At 45.3% G+C, this 19,645-nt stretch overlaps 1 protein-coding gene across 1 annotated transcript in view; it reads left to right on the forward strand.

Moving 5' to 3' along the window:
- SMARCA2 (SWI/SNF related, matrix associated, actin dependent regulator of chromatin, subfamily a, member 2) overlaps positions 1–19,645 on the forward strand; it is a 171,003-nt gene that overhangs the window by 62,543 nt on the left and 88,815 nt on the right. Inside the window, exons 15-21 of the mRNA XM_040620135.1 lie at positions 1,384–1,547; positions 2,909–2,975; positions 3,638–3,748; positions 6,491–6,733; positions 8,139–8,252; positions 16,396–16,503; positions 17,093–17,179. Of these exons, the coding sequence (XP_040476069.1) occupies positions 1,384–1,547; positions 2,909–2,975; positions 3,638–3,748; positions 6,491–6,733; positions 8,139–8,252; positions 16,396–16,503; positions 17,093–17,179 (894 nt within the window). The remainder of the gene's footprint in view (positions 1–1,383; positions 1,548–2,908; positions 2,976–3,637; positions 3,749–6,490; positions 6,734–8,138; positions 8,253–16,395; positions 16,504–17,092; positions 17,180–19,645) is intronic.

The raw sequence follows: 19,645 nt of genomic DNA on the forward strand, positions 1-19,645 counted from the left end.
AGTCTTGTGTGGTACAAGGTACCCTAGGTGGCCTATGGAAGTATTTCTGCAGACCATTGCAGGGCTCTCCCTAGAAAATCTCTGCCCAATGCAATTGAGTATGTGCGCCGGAATGATTTTAAATAAGATTATATGTATTTACATGTACGCCGCGTCCTTTCAGCGCCTTCTTGGCGCATGTGGATATGTGAATGCCCTTTGTCTCCTCTCTGACTGCAAACTTCTGAAGGGAGCCATGCATTTTGCACAGCCCAACATCCATCTGCTGTACTTCCTTGCATGGTCCTTTGCACACAACAGTCACTTAGTAAATATTGAAAATAATTGAATTACTCACTTGGTTCTTACATAAAAGAAATTAAAATTAACATTTCCCTGAGCATAACTTCATTAGCAAGCTAAATTGACTTGAGCAGACATGCATATTTATATATTTGTATATTTATGTATATTCACTTCCATGTAATACGTAATATATAATATGTATAAATAGCTATATGTATTGTATATTTTATAATATATATTATATATATATAATATAATATAAATAAACAGATGTATGGAATTGCTCCTACCATTTAAACCCAACATCTGTGCTATGGTAGCAGTATTGGTATTGGTGATTGGGAGAAGGGATTGGAACAATTTTGTATTCTCACCCCAGTCTTTCTTGTACTTAACACAGGAACCCCACAAAAAGCTGCGTCTCTGGTGCAGGGCTTTCATACCTTAAAAATACATGGGACATGTTTCCAGGCAGTCGCCCTCCACTGCGCTGCCCGTGGGGAGCACCCGCATGGCGAGTTCCCATGCGAGGCCCCGGAGCTTCCGCTCCGCCAGGAAGTGCCCTGCTGCGGGCCCAGCAGCGGCCCCCGGCTCCCTGGTCAGCCGGCTTCCTCACGGAGGGGATCCCGCCCCGGGGGAGGCTCTTCATGGCCGAGAAGGCTGTGTCTAATGATCTCTGATCTGGGTGCCAAACCTGCCTTCTGGTTTGTTTGTCTCTAATCCTCACATTGGCTTTTTGTTCTTGGAGTGGTTGGAATGGATTTTAGTTTGGGTTTTCTTCATTTATAATAACTCTGGAATGTCATATACTGTGAAATGCTAAGTAGGGATGAGCAGCAAAGCTGCTTAAAATCCCACCAGTGCGCTGCAGCCCGTCATCTCTAAATCTGATTAACACTTAGCACCTACCAAGCAGCGGGGCTGATTACAGGCTCGTATTTTACATTCTTTTTGTGTTGGTGCTTCCCCACGCTCCTACTGTGGGAAATCCAACATATAGCACCGAGGAGTTAAGAAGTCACAGCCTCACTTGAGTTGTATTAGTATTAATTACCTGTGCAGATCTTGGATAATTGAAGCAATTACTCTTCATTTCAGCTCCAGGGCCTGGAATGGATGGTTTCCCTGTATAATAACAATTTGAACGGGATCTTAGCTGATGAAATGGGGCTAGGGAAGACCATACAAACCATTGCACTCATCACTTATCTGATGGAGCACAAAAGACTCAATGGCCCCTATCTCATCATTGTTCCCCTTTCGTAAGTAAAGTCATTTATTCCGTACTTATCTTTCTGTAGGTTGTAGATGGCCCTATTAGTAGCTTGTCCTTGTTTTTCAAGTAAGGCAGCTTTGAGCATGTAGTGGGATCGCCAGGAGCATCTGATCTGGACTAACGTTTTCACTTCCCACCCCTGGCCTCTTTGAATGGCCATTTAAACACAGGACTGAGCGATTTTATCGGCCCTTAGCACCACCCCGTGGTCTACACCACCCGCACACCGCAGGGCTGTCTTATTTGTCACCTTAAGCAGCTTGAGGAGCAGAAAGGTTTCGATAATCTATTTTTTTAAAGATTTCTTGGATTTTTTTTTCCTTGTCCCATTTCCGAAAGGTTACATATATTCAAAAACTACGTCCTCTTAAATCTGCCTTGACAGTATCTCTTAAAACAGAGTCGAGATCACAATCGCACATGTCAATTTTGCATTAAACTGCCTTCAGAACGGGCAGTTTAACGGAGCGGTTTTGCTACCCTGCAAGGACCGGTCTTCCTGCTCTCCGCTCAGTTCCCAGAGCCTGGGCGGTTCTCGTTAGTCTTTTCCGGACTCTCCTGAGAGAAGGAATACCTGTTCAGAACGGCCCCCCTGGGAGTGGGGTGTCTCTGTCTGCGGGCGTCAGATCGCAGTTCTAGTCACTGAGACCTTTGTCCGTCTCGGTGCTAATACAGACTAATACAGACTTGGATCTGGCCAAACAAACAAACAAAAAGGATTCTGGTTCAGCATTTGCAAATTCTGTCTAAACGAGGACTGTTTGCAGACCTGCTAAATCTGTGTTACCCGAATCCGCAGTATTTAGACAGCCTTCGTATCGTATGTACGTTTCGAGGATATATTTGCTCTTCATCTATATTTTGCAAGTTCTGACTCCTATATTATGGGGAGGCTTTCGGGGATTTAAAAAAAAAGGCATTCCATATTTCTCCCCCTGCTCCCTCTTGACAGATTTATTTCATATTTTCATGTGCTTTTGTCATTTCTTTTTCCTGACTCAACTCTTCTGTGAACTTACATGGCTGTTTTTAAAGAGTCCCCAGATCGCTCTGGCAATTGCTGTTTTCAATATTGAAATTAAGGGTTTTTCCCCCCCTCTATGTTTATGCATCTTTTTTATTTTTTTTTTTCTTACGAGATTTCTTAGGAACTTGTCGTGCTTTGGGGCAGCTTATTTCCCACTTATCTCTTATTTCCACACCTTTCAAAGAAATACGTAGTTGAGATATTTTATATTCTCTCGCCCCTTTCAAGGTGAGGCCCGAGCGTGAATAAGAACATCTTTTTAACCACCGACTTTGATACAAATGTCTTTTTCTCTGTGTGTTTTCTTTTTTGTTCTCTAGGACTCTGTCTAACTGGACATATGAATTTGACAAATGGGCTCCTTCTGTGGTGAAAATTTCTTACAAGGTTTGGAATGCTGTATTTATATATAAATGTGGAAAAGCAAAAAATAGACCCTCTTTTTTCCCCCCTTCATTCCATATGCACATCTGTGAACTGTATTCGGTTGTAAAGTTTTGTCATGTGCATCATGTAGCAAACAGTGTGAGTTAATCATCCCAAGAAGATTACTGTAATAAACCGTAATTACTTTCAGATAGTGAAATGCAGAAGAAAATTGTTAATTATCATATTGCGAGGTTTCTGATGAGAGTAATACAAATGACAAATACCGCGCATTCCGCGCGCCGCCGCCGTGCCCGCTGTTGCTGCAAAGTTCGGCAATTACCCGGGCCCCGGGCTGCCTGCTGCACGCTCCCATAGAAATGGAGCCTTTCAGCCGAGCAGCGGGTTCTCGGCCACCTCGAGGTTGCTGTAATTTCCTTATCCGTCTTCCCCTCCCTCGGTTTTCAGGGGGAAAGCCTGCCTATGAGGGTCTGAAAAGTGTCCAGATGTGCGCGATTTCGCCAGGCACTTTCTTTGTGGATAATGGATCTGTATATGATAATGCATAGAGGTGTAATCCACAGTCACATGTCTGGGCTCCATTAAGCCATGAATAGTGAGACAAAATGCACACATTACTTCCATTGGGTAATATATATGTGTGTGTATTTCTTTCCATTCAGGGCACCCCTGCCATGCGTCGCTCCCTTGTCCCCCAGCTGCGGAGTGGCAAATTCAACGTCCTCCTGACTACTTACGAGTACATTATCAAAGACAAGCACATTCTTGCAAAGGTATGTTTTTTTAAAAAAAAGTTCTTTTACCTCTAATTACGGACCATTGCACTGGAGTGTAAAGTATTCCCCAAATTATACTCACTGGTATAATTTGATCATTAGATGGCTTTTCCCTCTCTCTCTCTCTTTCTCTCTCTTTCTTTCCCCCACTCCCTCCCTCTTTCTCTCTCTCAGAGTCAGATATATTTTGGGAATGGGTTTTAATTTTATGCATGCTTTTTTTTTGTTTCGTTTTGTTTTGTTTTGTTGGCATATGTCCTTGATCCTGGTTCTTTTACCTAGACTCTCATAGTTAATGAGTACATCTCTTAAAAAAATTCACCTGGGCTCCTTCTGCAACTCTTTATCTCTCCAGCGGCCCTGAACGTGCTTGTGGAAGAAATAATTGTTTTTGTTGCCCTGGGTTATTGACAGCAGCATGACTTCATTCCTCTTGTGCCTTTGTCTCTCCAAAGATGAGTAGGCACCTCTCCATATGGTCTTCTCCATGTGAACATTTGTCCAGAGTGCGGCTTTGGTGCTATTCCCGTGTTGGGTTTTTTCCCTGCTAAAATAATGGGCCATTGTTTGGAAGACTCTGGGCTGTTTCTGTGACTGTTCACTCGAAGCTGAGAAAGAGTTGTTTTCTACCTGTGACACGCATGTCTCCTAATTTGTACGTCCGAAGTTGTCCTTTAGCCAGAAAATAGAACATTGTTCTTTGATTTCTGTCGCCTTGCCTCCTAATATATTCATTCAGAATACCTTCTTTCATGGGACCAAACATGAAAACTTTATTTTTCTTCCTCCGGTAATTTCTCCTACCCTGTGGTGTTTTGGAAGTGCTATAATCCGAAACTAAGTAACCGAGCAGAATCCAGAACCGAGCAGAATCCGTTTCTGGAATCTGTTCTCTGTCCACACTAAACCTTTGCTCTGGGAACCGAGAGTTGCCTTCCTGGCATCATAGGAGTTACCATACAGGAAGTGTGCTCCCAGGAGAGGTATAATCATTGAGATGGCACTGGTGACAAGGCTGTGTTCCTGCTCCCCATTCTCAGAGAGGAATTTGGCAGTGTCAGAAATGACATGTTTTCGGTAGGACTCTGGGAAAGTGTTTGTACATCGGAGATCCTTTAAAAAAAAAATTCTATCACGTCTTCTGTGTATGTATTTCAGAATTCATCAGAGATGCCTGGTAATGAGATGAATTGCTTTTATTTGTTGCTGGAGGAATGAAGCTATAGACAGGGGTAGCGATATGTCGTCCAAGCGGAAGACCTAATTGGTAAATGAGTAGATTAGCAAAATCGAAGTCCTCTCTGATTCCGTGTTTATTAGGTCATAAGCTAAATTAAAAAAGTAGATTTCGACTGCTTACTTAAATACATTTGTATCTGCTGGTCTCTTTTCGTGCTATTGCTAAGCTTGGGGTAGTTGTCCATACACTTCATTCTCAAGGACGCTTTTCTTAGAAATAGTGGAGGAAGAGTCAAAACAAAACAAAAGACCCAAAGCTCTGGTTGGTTTTTTTGTTTGTTTGTTTGTTTGTTTGTTTTGTTTTTTACCCAAGCATCCCAGCCAGACTAATGATTTTATATTTCTTCTCCCCCGACTTTACTGTCACTTCTAATGAGGAAGGCAGGGACCATCTAGAATACTCTGCTTGTCTCTCTCCTCTCTCTCTGGGAGCTTTGGAGCAGGATCCGGGGACATCTGAGCACCAGATGCTTTTCTTGGCCATTGCCACTGTTTCGTAGGGAATGAATAGGCTTAGTGGGACATTCCTCATTGTTCTCACTTAAAGAAACTGAGACCAGTGACCTTGAAGAGGGCTGAAGGGTAAGTTATGAGAGAGGAAGGGGCCTGTGTGCGGACTTAGGAGGGAAGATCGTGTCATATGGCCCTTCTTTATTTTTCACATGGTAGTCATGCTGGGAAAGGAGATTGTGTTTAATTCCAAAGTTCTGGAAAAAACAGAGGAATGATATTTTAGCATTGTCTTCAGTGCCAGTGAGTATATCCTTTCATTTTAGGTATCTGAAAACAGTGATCCTAGACCTGCAGGTAAGGACCTGGCAGGTTAAGGAATATGTCTGAACCCAGAGACTCCAGGTTGCCAGATCTTACTTTTTTAAGAGAAGCTGGATGTTCAGATTTTTAAGTGAAATATTCCAACTTTTAAATGTTAGCAACTCATTCAAATTAAGAAGAAAAAAGAACACTGAGCTGAGCCAAGCACTAACAGTATAACAATAGAAGCGAAGGCATGAAGCCAGAGCGTCTCAGCTAGAAGTACCTACTGACGCCATCTTGGAAAATCGGTCATTAATTTCTGCTTCAAGTAGAGAGCTCTCTTCTCTTCTTGCTCTGAGCCGAGGCAGCATGAACACTAAATCGGGGATAGCCATCATGGTCTAGCATTAATAGAAGGAGTGTTGGTTGGGGAGACACAGAAGCTAGTCCTGGCCCAACCATTTCATCCTGGGCCCAAGTTCTCCTCTTTGGCGAGAGCAATTTGGAATCACATGGCCCCTAAGCAACGCTGTTGCTTTGACATCCTATTATCACGGGATGTATTACACGATCTATCAAGTGTGAGAAACAGACTGTTGAGATTTTTTTTTTTTATCCGAAGGAAAATCACACCATATTATGCACAAAGTCTGAATTCCTTGGTTTTCCACACCACGCTTGCCTGTAGAAGTGGTTGTATTTTCGCTTGCTCACCACATGTTGGTCCTTCCTCTTGTGTTATAGATTCGGTGGAAATACATGATTGTGGATGAAGGCCACCGAATGAAGAATCACCACTGCAAGCTGACTCAGGTCTTGAACACTCACTATGTGGCCCCCAGAAGGATCCTCTTGACTGGGACCCCGCTGCAGAATAAGCTCCCGGAACTCTGGGCCCTCCTTAACTTCCTCCTCCCCACCATTTTTAAGAGCTGCAGCACATTTGAACAGTGGTTTAACGCTCCATTTGCCATGACCGGAGAAAGGGTACTGGTCTAACTTTTGTATTTTGCACTGTATGGCAGTGAAATGATCGTAAAGAGCCCAAAGCTGAGAATGTTAGGGCCCCAGAAGACTGTAGGGTGGCTGACAGCGTCGCTTACTTTACAAAACTCATCAGTGGGTGCATATGTTCTCTTTCCAGGGTTATTTTCTGTCCTAAGAAAATGGATCTAGTGATGGGTCTGGGGTCCTAGGATCTCGGGTACTTGGTCTTTTGTGAACACGTGAATCAGGCCACTAAAGAATGATCCTGACTGATGGAATCCTCATCTGTGTGGGCCACAGGGAGGATGAATGGAGAGATAGTTGTTGAATCTATTTAACCAGATCAACCGAACCAGCTGAACACAAACCTGAGAGCAGATATTCTCTTGTTATAAACTTGGGCTTCTCTTTCAACTGTTTCCCGATGAAGAGTTTGTGTGTGAAACTGAACTAGCTCACGCTAATTTTCTGTACATATTTTTTCCAGTTTTAGTGTGAGCCTCCGTTTTGTGTCTACATTAATACTCCTCAAATCCCAGAGTAGCCATTTTCACATTTCTTACTATCATTCCTTCCACCATCTGTCTTCTCTTGGAGCTCATTTATGAAAGGAAGACATGGGCCATTGCAAGAAAAGGAATGGGTACCTGTCCTTTTGATTAGTGGTTTCTTAACTGTGGGAATGAAAAGTCACTTAGAAAGCTTTCGGGACATTTATGTTGGAACTATTCAGCTCTTCAATTTCGAAGTACGTTCTAGGGACCTTTGCCATTTGTCAGTAATTCATGGGCCTGCCCCTTTGTGGAAAGGAATGTCGATCAAGTCTGCCCCCTAGAGGTTCATAGAGAAACGTGACGTACAGGTTCTGGAGAAGGTTCTGCAGAAAGAGGACTGACCAAGATGAGAGCAGAGGGAAGGCGGAGTGAGGTAGAGGAGCTTGGAAACCTGCCTCCATCCACTGGGTCTACTCTCTTCTTCTTTTCATGTTTAGGCCTTGTCGCCTTGGGGTGTTTTTGCGTCTGAGACAATCCAAGTTAGGAGCCTAACTTAAGGCTTCGACTGGAGTAGAACCGTTGCCCCTTTACTTGGGTTCTGTCTCAGTTTTCAGTAAGGCTTTGTGGCAGTCCTATCCAAAAAAATCCTGAGCTGGGAGACCAGTGGCTCTGGCCCCTTTCCCATGGACTCCATAAGACAGAGACACCCATTTAGAGGCCATGTTATTACCACCTGGTACATGGGAGGAGGATTCTGAGGTGTGCATAACAGGTAAAGACCTGGCCTTGATGGACATAAAATTGCAATCACGTATCACAACAGATTAATAAAGGTAACCCGAAAGCATTATTTCGTGAAACATCGTTAAAGAAGAAAAACCACGTCCAACTCATGTGACGTTCTCTCGTAGGTGGACTTAAATGAAGAGGAAACTATATTGATCATCAGGCGTCTACATAAGGTGTTGAGACCATTTTTACTGAGGAGGCTGAAGAAGGAAGTCGAGTCCCAGCTGCCAGAAAAGGTATGTTGCAAATTCAAAAGCTGTGGTTTCTTTCCCTGCCGATCTCCCAAGTACCTGTGTCTGAAATTGTGTTTCTAAAACAGCAGGCTCATGTTTTAGTCCCAGGTATCTTGGAAATATCATACAGGACATTTTTGTTTGATAGAAGGTAGAGGTTTTAATATAGAGGGAGAGAAGGGAAATTCCAGTATTTTCAGCCTGGTTTCCCTGAAGCTTTGGGGCCAGCTTTTGTAAAATTACCAAATTCATCGAGTCTCCTGACATTTTCACTTTCACTTACATCAACATTATAAATGTAGGGTTTTGTGTTTTTTTTAAGTTTTTAACCTTGTTAAGTTCACTCTTGCAGGCGCCACCGAATTGATCTGCTCGTGAGTCAGACAAGGATATGAGTTTGGGTCTTGCATCATCATCAGAAGGCCTCATAAACGTTTACCAGGTTTCCTAGACATTTATTTAATGCTTGTGATGCTGGTGACGTCACTCTTCAGGTAATAAGTGAAAAACAGAGTTCCTGCAAATTACAGACACATCATCTGAGTATTCTTGGACATGGTTTTCATCCCGCACCATAAAAATTAAGTTCCTGTGAATATTTTAAGCAGGTATTTTTCAGCTGGTGTTTTGCACACTGACATCTCAGTGCTTTAGAATACCTTTCGAGCCCTTCGCTCCACATTCTTTGGTTTGGTTCGGGGATTAGTTTGATATGTTCCCGACCATGTTTTGGAACCACACGCTTCTGAGTTCTAACTTTATTCTCCTGAAGACGGGCTGTTTGGCATTGCGTACTACCTGTCGCAGGAGAGGCGTTTGGATTTGAGCTGCCTCTGTAGACGAGCCAGTTCTGAAATGTGTACTTTGCGTCACTGTGTTTTTTCCGTGTAAGGACTCTGTCTTTTTGTACAGACTGGTTCATTCTATTCGTTTCTTAAGTGGGAGTTGACAAGAGAGCGTACAAAGTTGGTCACTTTATTAAGAGAGAATTTTGTTCCCGATTCCCCGTATTCATTAACCGCCAGGAAGAAAACGTTTAACATAAGCACAGGTCTTATATCGTGCTTATCCCAGCAGAAGCCTAAATATTTAAGTATTTCGTTTTGCTAGTGAATGCATCTTGGGGGTTGAATGCTGTTGACATTCTTTTGACTTCCTCTGGTCTTGGCGTCTTTGGGTAACCCCCTTACTGTTCAAGGTGGACCCTAGTTAGTGAATAACTGGGGAATGGGTCCAGTGGTCATGTGGGCACCGTGAGCCACTTCCCAGCAAGAGATCCTGCAAGGTGGAGAGATGGATGTTCATGATTTTACCGTGTCCCAGACTTCTGTTTCTTTAGCAGAGGTATAAAATCAAAGGTAATTAACCGAAGTCCTTCATTTATTCATTCTGTAAAACTTCTTCATCTTATTTACTTAATTTCCAGGACTGGCTAATATAGATAGATTTTTAAAAGTGCATCACATGTTGGAAATATGCCCTGTTTGAAGAAAATCCATTCTATAAAACTCCAGACTTGCCCAGCATAAGGGTTATGAGGTGATCGGTTGTATCATAAAGGAATCCTTCACTTCCTAAAATATTTATTTCACTGCTCCTTCCACAAAAGAGCTTCCTGAGTATTGGTAAACTTAAAAAAAAATACGGTTAGATTACAGAGAGTGTGGTCCTGCATAAAGTGCACTTACAGTCTTTAATACCAGAGTATTATTTGAGGTATGGTAACTGCCCCGTGTGTGGTGTGTTATCTACGGACAAGCTCCCAGCTTGGTGGAACGGAAATCATGGGCTCTGCCTGTCGGAGCGGACATGGGTCCCTATCACGGTCCCTGTCTCTCACTAACCGTGTGACGTCGGTTGGTTAGTCCAGTGGGGCTCTGTGTTCCCATCAGTGAACCAGCAAAGAAGTACTACCTGCCCCACAGAAGAGTTGAGAGGACTGAATGGATGTAGGACCCGTGAGTCGAAGCCTGGCGTGCGGTAGGCTCTCACCTCGTGACAGTCGCGGCCACCGTGCTCCTTAGTGTCAACCTGTTGCTGTCTTACTGACTTGTAGTTCTCCTTCTTGTTCACCTCAAGTTCTTTCTCACCACACGCTCGTCCTCGCGCTTTCAGCGGCCCTCCCGCACCCCTGAGCCCATCAGCCTTTCCAGGGCACTCGGGGGACCCATTTGTGGGCAGCTGCCGGTGTCATTCGGCCTGTGTTCCCTCTCTGCTTTTTCTGTCTTGTTAGGATTTTTTACCTGAGGGAAGTTGGCCACTGAAGTGTCGTCCTTGGGGGGTAAGGAGCTTCCCTCTGCCACCATCTGCTTACAGCCACAGACAACACGGATGTCTTTCTCAGCCTCTATAAAGAGCCTGGACGGGAATTCCGGCTGATGGCAGGGAAAAGGCCAACTACTCCACGGCAGTAATTCTCCAATGCTCTCATGAAAAGCCACCAGTTAGAGAAATGTTTTTTATTTTTACATTTACATATAAAATCCACTCTTTGGGGTATAGAATTCTGTGGGCTTTGAGAAATGCAGTTATGTGAACCACACCCACAGTCAAAATGCAGAACAGTTCTCCCTCCCAGTACCCGCGCCCCAGAGTCCCTGGTACTGCTTGTTTTTAGTCAAATCCTCTCCGTAACGCTTAGCCTCATGCGACCACTGATCAGTTCTCCAGCCCTATCGCTCTGCCTTTTCCAGAATGTTGCAGGGACAGAGTCAGACGTCATGTCTCATCATCAGACCTTCTGCATCTGGTTTTTTTCACTCAGTGTAATGTGTTTGAGCTCCGTCCAGGTTGTTGCCCATATCCAGGGTTGTCTCGTGTTTACTGTTGAGTTAGTATTCTAGTCTATGGACGCGCCATAGTGGGTCCGTCCATTCAGTGGAGGGGACAGTTGGGTTGTCTCTGGTTGTCGACAATTATGGATGCATCTGCTGTACACATGATGCGTAGGTTTTCTTTTCACTGGAGTGAAGACCCAGGGGCAGGATTGTCGGGTCTCGCGGTAAGTGCATGCACAGCTTTATAGGAAACTTCTGGAACCATTGGGCAGTTGGACCAGCAGTGTCTGAGCCTTGCGTTTCCTTCACGTTCTCGTCAGTCCTCATCGGGTGCTGTCAGTTTGCTTGACATTTTTAGCCATTTCAGCAGGTATGCACTGGTACCGCGTAATGAATCTGCATTTGTCTAACGTCTACTGATGTTGGACACCTTTCCCTTGCTTCTTTGGCACCATATGTCTTCTTTGATGAAACGGTGCTCAAATCTTTTGCCTGTTTGTTTGTTTTTTAATTGGGTCATTTCTTTTCTTATTGTTGAGTTTTAAGCTAGAAAAACTCCTAAAAATATGAAATCTATTTTGTGTGTACTAAACAGTCATTCTGTCTAGTATAGCCGGAACGAGCTCGGATAGAACTAAAGCAGGCATATAGGGGGTCAAAAGTTTGATAAGTGCAGCTCCACTTCATAGCAAAATTAGTTTTCATGGATGAGTATTTAATAAACATGAGTTTTTGTCAGTGAGCATTTAATAACGTCATGAGTCCAGTGACACACCTAATGAGGAAGGGAAGGTGTCGCCCCCCCAGCACCCCCGACCCCACCGTAGCGTAAAATCCGCCCGTTATACCCAGGAAAGAATGGCAGCTCAGATGAAAGGGCGTATATAAAACCTGACGTAAACTAAATACAAATTGATTTTGCAATGTACCTCCTATTTGGGGTTGTCTATGCTGACCGTCCGCTTTGTTAATTCATAGATAATCCAGAGCCAACTACACGTGCAGACGGATGTATATATATTGATGTCTAAATATGCTAAAATATGTATACAATGTTGGAGGTCGACTAGAGGCTGACCTACCTAAAATCGATCCTAATTTTGACTTAATCTATATGAAACAACAAATCAGCTTCGCTGAGATGGGCAACTTGTATATTCATGATATAAACATTCGGAATGCTTGATGTAGTTAATCATTACTTCGTTCCTCTCTTGCCCCGTAGATTCCAGAACGTGGGACTTTGAAATATGGCATCTTATTGTTTGGAAATCTCAGTTCAGAAAGTGATAACATATCACACACCATAGTCTGGGTGCATTGTTCCAATAATACATCTTTTGGGAGGGACGTTGTAAGTATTCAGGCAGAAATTATGAGTAAAGCCTGAGTACTTCTCCGGGGGTGGGTGGAGGAGACTCCCAGCCAGTTACGATCACCTGATGTTGCTCCTTCTAGGGACCGGTTTGATCACCTACTGACGTAAGAATTCTTAGGAGAGAATTATCCTGTAGGTGAGGTGAGCACCTCAGTTTTACATATAACTTGAGCAAAACTAGGCCCAGGGGCTCTTGCCACCTCACTCATGGGGGGACTCCTCCCTCTGGAAGAGACTTCATTTCCTGCAGTGGCAGCATAGTTCGAGAGACTTCATTCCTGCCGTCGTCAGGAGCCATCACATCTGCAGGGGTCAACTCAGACCCAGCAGAGTTTAGGGGGCACGATTATCACAGAAACTCCTCTCCCTTGGTCCCTGTCGGTCGGTCTGTATGTCTACCTTATAACCGTTCAGTCTGTCCTTTTCCCAGCGGGTAGCTCTGGTTGGCTGCCTGCCGTGTGTACGGCTGGGGTGGAAGGTGCAGGGGTCACCCCAGAAACAGGCGTGATGTGACAGGTCAGCAGACGGGGTGTGGCGACACGCCTACTCACCTTGGACGAGGGCATGACGCTGAAAGGCCGCATCATGGACCCCTCCCAGATGAATAATGCAGGCATTCAAGCCCTTTAGGGCAGGGGTCTCCACAACATGCCCTTGGGGGTGGTGTTTGGGCAGGGGTGGCTACTAGTACCCCATTGGGATCCAGAAAGAAGATTCTAGAGCTTCCGTTTATATTCTAAAAATAAAAAAATAGGCTTTGTTGACATTTGCCATACAGACTGACACCAGTGCCCACGTGTGTGATCGAAAAGTCAGTCATGTGCCTGGGTTGGATTGGGGAGGTCATCCCGGGGGGAGCGTGAGAGGGAGCACCACCACAGGGGCATCCGACCGCCCCCACCCTCAAAGCCCCACTCCTGCGCTTGCTGTCTGTCGTGAGGCGGGGTGCGATTCCCTGTGCCCCGACCAAAGATGCAGGATGATCTGATTTTAACTAGACCAGCACTCCTGGCCCCTAGCACGGACAAAAGGCTTAAAAAGACTCTGCAAAGGACTGGGGGTTGAACACGAGAAGAACATCAGCATAGGTAAACAGAAGAAGGCAGTCCTGTCTCTTCTATTCCTGGTGTGGGTATTTATCAGCCACATCGTAGGGTAATTGGGCTGGAATTGGCCAAAAATAATTATATGTCATCAGATTGGCCCCTTGAAATCAGTCGGTTGCCTTTACCTTGACAAGCATACCCTAAAAGTCCCATGTGTCTTTAGACCTTAACATTAGGGCGTACGTTTAATTCATAAAGCGATATATAGGCATGTATTGGAAGGATGTGCTCTAGTGTGTCTTCTGGTAAGGGGATGCCACAGAAAAAGCTTAATAACCACTTCTTTGAGGGAAATGAAAGGAGAAATGGACTTTGGCTGGTAGCTAGGGTGATTGGGGAAGATGTAAGAAGCCCTCAAAGTAGAGTAGGAATTAGGAAAGAGGCAATAAGAGTCACCCCCCCACACCCGAACCCCAGGCCTAGAGAGAAGTCAAACAAAGCTTGGAATTGACTGAGGTGCGGGGAGCAAACGTCAGACACAGTTGTGACGCTGATGACGGTGATCGCGATCACGTGTACCAGACCAGCTTCTGGTATCCCCTAATGGTGAAGGGGGGAGGGTTAGCGAGACTTCCCCGTCTTCGAGCAGCTGTTGGGTCCTCGGGATGGGCTTGTCTCTGCTGATTCGAGTGCCGCGGGCGGGTGTAGTATCTGTGCCTGTGTGGTATCATCGTACACGCCTCCTGCTTCCCAAACTCCTTGCCCTCCAGCGCCTAGCAGTAGCTGGCTGATGGGAAGGGGGTTGATCTGTATCTGCTGCCCCCTAACTCACTGAAAAGCAAGCAGCAGCCATCCGTTCCTGCAGGGAGTCCCCAATGGCGGTGAACATGGGAAAGCTTGAATGTCTCCTTGGTCATCCTTAGCATAGAGCTTAGAAGAGTGGACTTGGTTTCCAGTCCTAACTGCACCATTAAATGCCCCTATCACTTTGAGCCAGTCTGTTAATTTTTCTGATGCTCAGGTTCTCTATAAAGTGCAGACATGACACGTGACCCTGTCCCAGAGCTCTTGTGTGGTAAAATGAGAGAAGGCACAGAAAGCACTTTGTGTAGGTCCTGGGCCGCAGAAAGAGCTCAGCGATATTAGCCGTTGGTGCCTTAAAAAAAAAAAAAAAAAAAAAAAAGATTTATTTACTTATTTTAGAGAGAGGGAGGGGCAGAGGGAGAGGGAGAAGGAATCTCCTGCAGACTCCCCGCTGACCACAGAGCCGGACACGGGGCTCGATCTCATGACCCTGAGATCATGACCTGAGCCGAAACCAAGAGTCAGACGCTCAACCGACTGGGCTACCCAGGCGCCCGCCTTGGTGCCATTTTTATGCTCCTGCTGGTTGCAGCCTGACGTTGTCTAACACATTTCTTCACTGTGATCAAATTCCATTGAGTGAACAACTCTCGATAAAGTACTTTAAAAATAGGACATGATCAGGCATCTAAAACAGAAAGCCTGTAGCAAGTGCATTCTTGTTTATTAAACTTCGAGATTTCTGTTTTCCCCCCCTCTGGCCAAGGTCATTAAAAACAAAGACAAGTATATGAAGGGTCACCTGCTTTTCTTAACTTTTCTGCAAAGGAGCCAGCCTTTCTCCAGTCTTACTTGGTGCATCAAAACAAGTGGCGAAAGGCTATTAATTACAGTTCTATCTGGCCTGACAGGTTCCTTCTGAAGCCACAATTGAATGAATATTCAACTTCTCTTCATCTGTGACCTCCTCGCCCTGGCCCTCAGAGCTGAAAATAACCTGATCATTTTTAATCAGTTTATTAAACATTAGGCAGCTTGCTGATTTACTTTTAATCACATTCTGCAGATTTCTAGGCATTTATCTGACGTTTATTATGAAAATTGCACATTTGTATTCCGGGGATTTTTTTAATAAAGAAAATAATACTGGGAAATAATCAAGGCAGATTTTATGCATTAAGAACGTGCTAGAAGTATTGCAGGTGTGTGCTAAGCCAAGGGCACGTGAATTCCCTTTAACTGTTTTAAATCGAATTTTTTTTTTTTATAGTCCAACTGGAGGCCCACAAGGTTTTGCTTTCTTTAGGTGGTCATAAAGTTGTGTTGTGTCCAATTTTAGATTAATTCCTCTCCCCCACCTGCTGTCCTCACAGGTCCTCTCTTGTCTCTGAAAAGCAGAGGTTAATGGCAGTCAACGTAGGGCTGTTACAAATCTCACTTGTGGATTAGTACTGGGGGTCTCTGCATATGCCCAGTGAAAAATTGTCTTACAGGGGCACCTGGGTGGCTCAGTCAGCTAAGCATCTGCCTTCGGCTCAGGTCATGATCCTGGGGTCCTGGGACCGAGGCCCGCATCGGGTCCTAGCTCATCGGGGAGCCCGGTTCTCCCTCTCCCTCTGCCTGCCACTCTGCCTACTTGTGGTCTCTCTCTCTCTCTGTCAAATAAATAATACAATCTTGAAAAATAATAATAAATAAACGTCTTACAGAGCAAATCTTGGGATATTGGGCAGTCAGTGTTTTTCTGTTCATATGAAAGGGTGTGTAGCTGGAAAGTGGAAGAAATACTAGGAAGAAACTCTATATTGAGCATCTTTGAATTTGAACAGTTTGTAAGCTTCTCTCTCTCTCTCTCTCTCTCAAATATGGAGCAAGTCAAGCAATTTCAGAAAACGTGACCCCAGCCTCAGTCACATTCACCCTTTGGCAGGTCCCTCCATCATTATGGTACCTTTAGCAGCGATGACCGCGGTCTCCACCACCACCCCCATCCCACCCTCCACTCCGGGAATCCGGGGAGGGGAAATGGAGGGACCTGCAGCGTTCCAGGACTGCCGTCTGCGGCCACGTCCCAGCCGTCTTCTCAGAATAGGCACCTTCTCTCTCCTGCTCCTACCTACTTGCTATTCTTTCTCCCCCAGGTTGAATATGTGATCAAGTGTGACATGTCCGCGCTGCAGAAAATTCTCTACCGCCACATGCAAGCCAAAGGGATCCTCCTCACGGACGGCTCGGAGAAAGATAAGAAGGTACATTTCGGAAGACGATGCAACTTCACCTGTTGTCTGTCTTCCCACGGCTGTGACGTCACATACTCCCAGGGGGCGTCCCTGCTAATGCTGATGTGTTAGAGCACATCTGTGGGCCTTTTCTCTAGCTGTCCTAGCTGCCAAAGGAAACCTCGTAATCTCTTAATTGCAGACTGCATTGGGGCAGGAGGAATGGAATAAGTTCATGTCACCAAAATAGCTTTTAGTTCTGCTCATGTCAGTACTGCAGGGAAGAATGTGGGCCGGCACCTAAGAAGGTTTTAAAATCCTGTGTCACTCCCTGGGCATCTGTTCCTGGCTTCTGTCTTCCCAGAACCCCGGGGAACAGAGAGTCATGTCACAAAGCCATCAACTCAGATTCCCTCCTGGAAGATAAGTGAGTCACTAGATAGATGGTGTACCTGTAACTCAGAAACTTCTATATAACAAGAGCCTTGGACCCCGACAGGCACAGGTTACAGAAAAGACCTATGGTGCTTTCTAGAAAAGCCTACTTTTTAAAGATGGGCAGTGTCCGGTCCGTTACCAGTGTGTTTGTTCTGTGTTACCTCTCTCCGCCCACTCTCAGGGGAAGGGAGGCGCCAAGACTCTCATGAACACCATCATGCAATTGAGAAAAATCTGCAATCACCCCTATATGTTTCAGCACATCGAGGTAAGTCTGCGCTCCCCGCTTTGCTTCGGATCCCGACTGCGCTCTTCCCACTAATGCTACTTTTTTTAAAAAGGAGGAAAGAAAGAAAGGGGGTTGAAATATGCGTGGACGTTGAAATGACATGTTCTGATAGCTCGACAAGCAGAATTAACAAACGTGAATTTTCCGGTTACGGATTCTCATTGGCACCAAGCACTTGAGCATCTGGAATTTTATAAGCAAGGGTTTGAAGCATGGAGAAAATAGTGCAAGCTCGGGCTCATTATGTGGGTTTGGGTAAGTGCTGTGAATTGCCTTGTTATGGTAGGAGTGGGGAAATTGAAGGTAATGATGAATACATCAGTTTCCTCAGAAGGATGCTATGAAAAATATTAAAATAATGTGTCAGTACCTGTTGAAGAGGAAGATGCTCTCGAAAAGACGCTGCCTTTCGTTCGGCTACTGAGATCTGCATTTTTCCTTTCTGGCATCTGTCCTGACGATGTAAATCCTGGCTTTTATCCTGACGCTCTGGTCTCACAAAGCTATTTTTAGGGGCGAGGACATTTTCTGCCCTGTTCACTGCGTGTAAATAAGTTTCCTAAATTGACAGAATTTCTCCCCAGTGGGAGCAATTGACCTGAGCAGGAAGGAGAAGGAGCCAAACTGTAGGCTCCGCTGTTCAGTCTTGCTGGTGCATGTGGTCGTGGTGGGGCCTACTTTCCACGGCGCATGAGCAAGGGCTCCAGGGAACAGGTCACCACAGGCGTCCAGTGCCCGCACCGGTTCCTTAAAAAGGAAATAAATAGAAGGTTCTGGAAAATCAGAATTTTAATAATGACAGTATAAAAATCGAGTTCGAATACTCCTGCCTTTGAAATATTCTTGACTTTGACGATTCTGTGTTTTGCTTTTTTCTCCCTTGTTTTTGGCAATCGCGCTTGTCAGAGAAGAGTATTTATTACACACCCTCTACCTGTCCTGGGGACCTGTCCCAGCCGGACCTGACTGTTGCCTCCCCGTCCAGACGGCAGAGAGTCTATAGGCTGACAAGCTCTAGATCCAAGTCAGATGATAACAGCTCCAATACTAGCACTGAAAATAAAATCCCATCAAAGAGTCATAGCTGCTTGGGCACTCGGTGAAGGAGAACCCAGCATGCAGCAATGAGGCCGTGTCCCAGTCCACTTTGTAACCGTGACCCGGTGAAAATCTCTCCGCATCTCCAAGCTTCAGTGCACTTGGCTTGTCATCACATGTGACCGATTACGGGAGAGGCAAAGGCTAAACTTTAAAAAAAAAAATGAGAGAGGAAGCATCGTATACATTGATAACATAGATTAAACAGATGGAAGGTGTCGATGAATTAGTGGTGGATCTATATTGGTCTGTGGCCGGTGGGGAGCCAAAAAAAAATATCAAATGATGAAAATGACCAGGGTCCTGCCAGCTGAACCCGGCACCCACCATCCTATCCCCTCTTTTCCAAAAACAATTTTGAGATATTTATTCTGACTCGTAGAGGGGTTTGAGGACTTAGAAGTTATGAAAATTAAGTGTCAGTCTTACTTCATTTTCGTTGTCATGCAAAAAATTAGCTTCTGAAACATGCTAGACCATGTCAGGAAGGGGGATGATGCCTTCCGTCCTCAGGCTTCTGTCTGGAGAACCTGGGGTGCTGAGTTTAAGTAGCCTGCCCTCTGTTCCTTGTATATTTCCATTCTAAATAGCTGTCAATAGAGAGACAGACTCTGATTTGCATTTTTTTTTAACATAAAAACTTTCGGAAGCGTATTCCTAGAAGTGAGGCCCAGAGTCATGGGCATACCTGGCCACGGCTCTGGCTCGGAGTTGGCGTGTGCACTTGGCCTCTGTGTCTGTCTTGTTTGCGCTCCCCCTTAGTTCATAGGAAATCACACCAGAAGCCCCCTCTCTCTGTTGGGCGCACTGTTTCCCTGGGGACCTTCAAACCAGGGAAACGAAGACATTTTTTGAAATGATGCTAATCCCGGGGACACCTGGGTGGCTTGGTGGTCGTTTAAGCGTCTGTTCGGCTCAGGTCCCTCCTGGGATCAAGCCCCACATCCTTGGGCTCCCCGCTGAGCAGGGAGCCTGCTTCTCCCTGTCCCTCTGCAGCTCCCCTGCTTGTGCTCTCTGGCTCTCACTTTCTCCATCAAATAAAGAAATAAAATCTTTTAAAAAGCAAAAAACGATGCTAATCCCTAAACTTATCACCATGCACTGACATGTACCATCTCTCTAGTTTTTATAGCCCTGCTTAGACGATAGGGACGGATCCCAAAAATCTAGCAAGGGGTGGCTGCCAGCAGAGAGGGAAGGCGTGGCTCTTGGAGTCACAGTGGGGTTTCTGGCCATGTCCGTTGGTGTTGACTTCGCCAGCAGGGAAGCACACCGAGGGGCCGGTGCCCACCGTAAAGGATGAGCGTGTGTGAGAGGAGACCTCAGAGGGGAAGAGCACTGATCCCC

The sequence above is a fragment of the Ursus maritimus genome, unplaced genomic scaffold (genome assembly GCF_017311325.1).
Source record: "Ursus maritimus isolate PB19 unplaced genomic scaffold, ASM1731132v1 scaffold_34, whole genome shotgun sequence".
Taxonomy (NCBI): domain Eukaryota; kingdom Metazoa; phylum Chordata; class Mammalia; order Carnivora; family Ursidae; genus Ursus; species Ursus maritimus.